We start from the raw sequence: 7,419 nt of genomic DNA on the forward strand, positions 1-7,419 counted from the left end.
ATATATATTATTATTATTATATATATATATATATATATATATATATATATATATATATATATATATATGGAAAAAAAACAGCCTACACTTTACAGCTATAGCATAAAGCTAAACTTCATTTAGCACAAGCATTTCAAGATAAAACACATATCTAGAAGCATATACTGAATATCAAATGATTATACAAATTAAATTAATTAAATAAATGTGAACTTTGGAATTTTATTGGGACAAGTTCTTCTAAGTTGTAAATTAATTTCCTATAAAATTGTTAATAGAAGAAATAAATTCTTATAAATGTCTTCGTTTAAGCGAAAACGCTTTTTGCATCGACAGGAGTCGGATGGGCGCAATTCTGCTCGACCGTAGCATTGGCGACTTACTATAGTTCACTGATGGCATTAACACTTTATTATCTGATCGCATCTTTTTCTGCCGAATTGCCTTGGGCTACCTGTCTAAAGGAATGGGGTGACGCATGTGTCGATTCGAGTACCAAAAGGAATCACAACGCAAATAATGCAACAGAAGGAAATATTGACATTCTAAATAATTTCTTAAACGGCAGCAATAAGTTTCAAAGCTCGGCTGAATTATATTTTTCGTAAGCATAAATCATTGTACATTATTTTATCGTGTTCTCAAAAGAATGACTGGTAAACTATGATGAGAATGAGTGCATTCTGTAATTAACTCATACTCTTAATTTTCACGATAAAGCAATTTCTTTTTTAAATAAATAAGACCCATGTTGGAAACGACCACAATATTAGAAATAAGAAATTAGAAATTTGCAATAAATGATAATTTTATTTGATATCTTCGTTAAGGAAAAGTGGACAGCAAATTGATCGAGAAAATCTCTGATTAAAGCTTGCGAACCATGAGCTAATCTATATATATATATATATGTATATATATATATATATGTGTGTGTATTGGGTGTCTCTTAAGATGGGTCGGAGTCATATTGGGGGCGGAGAATAGATCAAAAGGAACATAAAAATTATACTATTTTAAGATACTCGCTATAGTGTTCGAATTAGAAAAGGAAACGTTTAAGCCAATATATGTAAGCCATATGCGGTTAAGCCACGCTGCGCGAAATCGTAGAACGGCCTATACGAGCAGTGGCGGCGCGCAGGGAGGGGAAAGAAACGCTTCGTCGCCTAGCACAGCCTGGCATGGCAGTCCTATATGTTTCGTCACATCGCGCTTACACTATATCCAAAAATGTTATTTTAGCTGAAGTTTTCCTTATACATTTCTTATTATAAATCACGTTATTTAGCACGATTAAATATGTTTTAACTCAATTATAGATATGTTAAGCGATATAATTAATTAGAGCATTATGCAAAGCGTACGCTAATTGTCGCTATACCTTTCCGCTTGTTTTATTATACGATGTTTCTACTTAATTACGCTTCGAGCACACTTGGAGCTATCGCGTCATTTTATATCTATCTATATTTAGTCGGAGTTTTATTTTTTGACATGTTAATGCATGTACACTTGAAATTATAGTATAAGCTCGCGTAGATAGCCGCTACATTGTAAATCCAGATATATTATTTTTCCATAATATATAATGATGAATGATGTATAATGATGCATTTTTCTACATGTTTCTTGCCGTTTAACAAGTTTAATTGTATACCGTTAGAAATATTCTTAAATTTTATTAATCTTTAATGTTCACTGATGAATAAAATTTAAATTTTCTGTCACTGAAAAGATTATTTATGTATACGTTAATGAGATGTTTAAGTTTGTAGTAACTGAAAATTTAAGTGTATTGAAAAACATTAATTGAAAATTGAGTATTTTAGTATATTTTCATTAAACTATCCATTAAATTTAATGTTCATGTACATTAAAAATCTGTAACTTACAAGGAAAAGGACCCAACTGTCTCTCCCGATTTTAATGAGCATTTAGTGTCCAGACAAAAATAAGCGACACATATTTTTTTACGTGCCCTTACGCACTTTTAAACGGTGAAACACTCCTTGGAAAAAAAATTGATTTTTCTCTTTTATAGCGAATATCTTTGGAAAAATCGGTGTTTTTCTTTCGAAGCGAAACTGGAACTGTAAGATATAGAAAAAAATTTTCAGAATGAAAATAGAATGGCTTCAAAAGTACTTTAGAACTATAATAAAAAAAACATTTTTAATAATTTTTTATATTTGGAGTACAAATAAGTTTCCGCAAATAAGTTTTTTATCAAAAATTAAGCATTGTGAAAGGACGGTACATAATGTTTTATTCAAAGTAATGGCCATCGCTAGCCACTACTTTTTCCCATCTTTCTGGCATGTGGATACCGTGTCGGAAAAACGCTTCATCTTCTTTTGAAGCTATCCAATCATCGATACAATTTTATCTTCATATGATGTGAAGTGCTGCTCAGACAGGTCATGCGTCATCGATCGGAAGAAGTGGTAATCGGAAGGAGCAATGTCTAGAGAATACGGCGGGGTAGAACTTCCCATTTGAGTGTTTCTAAGTAAGTTTTGACCGACGCCGCAATGTGGTCACATGTGGTCGAGCATTATCATGCAGGAGAATAATTTTGTCATGCCTGGAGTAATAGTGGGCGCGTTTTTCCTTGAGTACTCGGCTCAATCTCATCAATTGTGTTTAGTAGAGAGCCCCAGTAATGATCTCGTTCAGTTTGAGCAACTCATAATACATGACACCAAGCTGAACCAAATACACAACGTGAGTTCTTTTTCCATGAATATTTGGCTTGGCTGTCGATGTTGAAGCATGGCCAGGTGGTCCCCATGATTTCCTCTTCTTTGGGTTATCGCAGTGGATCCATTTTTCATCATCAAGTGATGAAAAATATATGATGCAAAAAACTCTTTCGTTTATGCCTGGTAAGCAGCATTTCACATGTGAAAAATCGACGTTCAACGTTTCTCGGCTTCAGTTCATATGAAACCCAATTCCTTTGCTTTTGTATCATTCCCAATGATTTCAAATGATATAAAATTGTTTGAATCACTCCTAATGTACCAGTGCAAGTTCTTTTTGCGTTTGGTACGAATCTTTATCTAATAATGCTTCCAATTCCGCGTCTTCGTACACTTTCGGCATTCCGCTACGTTCTTTGTCTTCGACGTCAAATTCATTCGTTCTTAAACTTTTGAAATCACTCATGACAACTTCTCTCACTTAAGGCAGCATCACCATATGCTTCTACAAGCAATCTATGAGCCTCAGATTTCTTCAAATTAAATCAAAATTTCCCGCAAATGATGCTAGTTCGGCTCAAAACTCGATATTTTCGTACAAAAAAAATATATGATGCTGATACAAAATCGCTAATATTTCAAGGTTATGGTGTTGCCGGATGTCCAATCTTACGATATGTCGTTTTACATCAAACAATTTTAACTATAATTTATTAGTGGCGCCGTCTTTTGCAAACGGCGGAAATTTATTTATAATCCCAATATTTTAAATCGTAGATCCCTTACATTTCATTAACACTTAAATTAATTTTTATAATTTATTAAATCTAGTGCACACGTTCATTACATTTAAGACAAGAGTAACTCAATTTTCAGTTACATTATTCAATTCTTTTCAATCACTGCATAACTACAGGCTTCCGTTATACGTTACTTAAAATTCATTAAAACATTTCTAACAATGATATAAAATAACGTAATTAATACGTTCAATCGCATTTAATGATTTAAAAAAAAAAGAGAGGAACGTCCTTGAGAAGCACCGGTAAATCACTTTTTAAAAACTCTCCGTATGCCTGTGCACTGAGACGTGGCGACAAAAAATGAGGACCGACCTAAAAATTGCCAATTCTAAATACATTCGAAAAAACTATGGAAGAAAAGATATTTTTAGATTTTATAGTTTACAAGAATATTTACCACTTGATCCTTTAACTCCTGCCCATACGTTGAATGATCAACGATACGGCGCCCTCGCGAATGGCATTTGGATTTTCAAATTGGCTGGTCAAATGATTTCTTGAATTAAACACACCATTTGGCATAAAGGTGGTCTCATCCGTCCATAAGATATAATCAGGAAATGAGGCATTTCGCCGAAAAATACGATGCATGCATATTTTATTGATGTTTAATCTCTGCAAAAAAGCGTTGTGATTATCGAATAAAAAGAATAAATACCTTCACAAAAATGAACGCGCGGTGCTTCATCTCGCTTCAGCAATTACTGCACGCGTTGATAATGAAATGGTAAATTATTTCGTAAAATGCGATGCATCGTACATCGCGATAAACCGAGTACGCGAGCTGCACGATGCACACTAGTTCTAAGATTTTCCTCGAACATCTAAAGGACTTCTTCTTCGAGACCGATGTTGCGAAACTACGGTCCGGTGGACCATAGTTTCGCATATCTCGCAGGAGACTTCCTATTTTCTTCACCCGTAGGATACATTTCCTAATGGTTTTTCACAAAGGATGCCGCTCGCGATTAGGAAATCATTCCGCGTAAATACGTGCCGCGAGTTCAGCATTTTCATCGGTCATCCCGTAATAGATAATCATATCTGTATACTAACTACTCGTATTATAACATTTTTATAAGCGCACGTTGTCACTGAACACAGGTCAACACAAGTATGCAGTTAGTAACGAACAAGAAAAAAACATTTCACAATTGGAAACATTGGACATTCCGAGAATGGCCACTTTTACGCCAAATGGTGTTTCAAGAAATCATTTGACCTGGCAATTCGAAAATCCACATGCCATTCGCCAGGGCCTTTTAATATCGTCATTCAATATGGTCATTCAACGTATGAGCAGGAGTGTTAAAGAAGAGTGATAAATATAATATTCTTGTAAATTATAAAGAAAATATTTTCTTCCATAGTTTTTTCGAATGTATTTACAATTGGCAATTTTTAGGTCGGTCCTCATTTTTTATCACCACATCTCAATGCACAGGCGTACGGAGAGTTTTTAGAAAGTGATTTACTGGTGCTTCTCGAGGACGTTCCTCTCCTTTTTTTTAAAATCATTAAATGCAATTGAATTATTAATTACGTTATTTTATCACTTAGAAATATTTTAATGAATTTTAAGTAATGGAAGTTTGTGATTATGCAGTAATTGAATATTGAATATTGAAATGAATTGAATAATATAACTGAAAATTGAGTTACTCTTGTCTTAAATATAATGAACGTGTGCACTAGATTTAATAAATTATAAAAATTAATTTAAGTGTTAATAAAATGTAAGGGATCTGCGACTTAAAATATAATAAACGCGTTAATAAACTGTAAGAAATGTATAACTGAAAAGTAATGAGTGATGTAAATGAAATCTAACAGAAAAGAGACCCAACTGTCCACTTTCGATTTTAATGTCCGTATTCATAGTCAGACCTTATATTTAAAGCTTTCTTAAATTTATCTTCAGATACTCTATGAATTATTTCATTGGCTACTGCGCAAGATAAATTTAAGGAAGCCTTAAGTACAAGGTCTGACTATGAAAAGAAAAATTTTTTTCCTTATAAAAAATAACTTTTATTATAAGAAATTATTAAAAAAGTTTTTTTTATTAGTTCTAAAGTACTTTTGAAGTCATTCTATTTTCATTCTGAAAATTTTTTTCTATCTCTTACAGTTCCAGCGACATTCGCTTCGAAAGAGAAACACCGATTTTTCCAATGATATTCGCTACAAAAGAGAAAAATCAATTTTTTTTCAAGGAGTGTTTCATCCTTTAAAAGTGCGTATGGGCACGTAAAAAAATACGTGTCGCTTATTTTTGTCTGGATACTAAATGCTCATTAAAATCGAGGGACAGTTGGGTCCCTTTCCTTGTAAGTTACAGATTTTTTTTAATGTAATCAACATGGGCATTAAATTTAATGGATAGTTTAATGAAAATAAACTAAAATACTCAATTTTCAATTAGTGTTTTTCAATACACTTAAGTTTTCAGTTACTACAAACTTAAACATCTCATTAACGTATACATAAATAATCTTTTCAATGACAGAAAATTTAAATTTTATTCATCAATGAACATTAAGATTAATAAAATTTAATAAAATTTAAGAACGTTTCTAATGGTGTATAATTAAACTTGTTAAACGGCAAGAAACAGATGAAAAAAAATCTCAGTCAAATTCGTCGAATTATAAATCAAAAAATAATACATCTGGATTTACAATGTAGCGGCTATCTACGCGAGCTTATACTATAATTTCAAGTGTACATGCATTAACAGGTCAAAAAATAAAACTCCGACTAAATATAGCATAAAACGACGGGATAGCTCCAAGTGTATCTCGAAGCGTAATTAAATAGAACATCGTATAATAAAGCAAGCGGAAAGGTATCGCGACGATCAGCTACGCTTTGCGTAATGCTCTAATTAATTACATCGTAACATATCTATAATTGTGTTAAAACGTATTTAATCGTGCTAAATAATGTAATTTATAATAATAAGAAATGTATAAGGAAAATTTCAGCTAAAATATTTTTAGATAGTGCAGGCGCGATGCGGCGAAATACATAGGATCGCCATGCCAATTAGGCGACGAAGCGCTACTTCCCTTCCTGCACACGCCGCTTGAGTGTGGGTCGAATTCCTACGAATTCGCGTGGCGCAGCTTAACCGCATGGCTTAGACGTTTCCTTTTCTAATTTGAAAACTACAGCGAGTATCTCAAAATAGTATGAGAATTTTTTGTTCCCTTTGATCCATTCTCCGCTCCCAATGTGGCTCCGATTCATCTGAGAAACACCCTGTATATATATGTATGTGTGCGCGCGCGCGCGCGCGCGCGCGCGCGCGTGTGTGTGTGTGTGTGTGTGTGTGTGTGTGTGTGTGTGTGTATACACAGAGTATTTGGAAATTAGTGATAAGTCTTTCGCACAGAATAGACTAAACTGAGAAGAACAGTCTCTAGCATTTTATAATTGTCGCAATGGTTATTAACTTATGAAGATAATCAAATTCGCTCAGCCCATGCAAGCGCCCATGACAGGACGAGGCGCGCGTCTACTGTCGCTAGACCTATTGTTTATAAGTGGCAATTGCCGTCGCTAGATATTATGTATCTAAATCCAGTTCTACATTAGTTGTAAACCAATCGCAAGTTTATTGTGACAGCCAATATGAAGTGTAGATTTCAAAATGCAAGCTTCAGATTGGCTGTCAATGATCGGCTTAATAGCGACGGCGGACGCGCGCCTCACCGCGTTGGGCAGTCCTATCCTATAGCGCGCATGCATTTAACGGTGGATTAAGCGAATTATTTTCTTAAGTTAATAACTCATTAACCATTGCGACAATTATAAAATGATAGTGGACTTTTCTCCTTAGTTTAGTCCATTCTATCACATGTGCGAAACATGTGCTTATCACTAATTTTCAAACATCCTGTATATAT

The 7,419-nt window shown here is 33.9% G+C and overlaps 1 protein-coding gene across 1 annotated transcript in view; it reads left to right on the forward strand.

Annotated features, from left to right (window-relative positions):
• The window catches only part of LOC105621703 (sodium-dependent nutrient amino acid transporter 1-like), a 23,800-nt gene that overhangs the window by 8,186 nt on the left and 8,195 nt on the right, over positions 1-7,419 (forward strand). The window contains exons 3-4 of the mRNA XM_012203167.1: positions 337-604; positions 649-656. Of these exons, the coding sequence (XP_012058557.1) occupies positions 337-604; positions 649-656 (276 nt within the window). The remainder of the gene's footprint in view (positions 1-336; positions 605-648; positions 657-7,419) is intronic.

Source organism: Atta cephalotes, assembly GCF_000143395.1.
Source record: "Atta cephalotes unplaced genomic scaffold scaffold00036, whole genome shotgun sequence".
Lineage (NCBI taxonomy): Eukaryota > Metazoa > Arthropoda > Insecta > Hymenoptera > Formicidae > Atta > Atta cephalotes.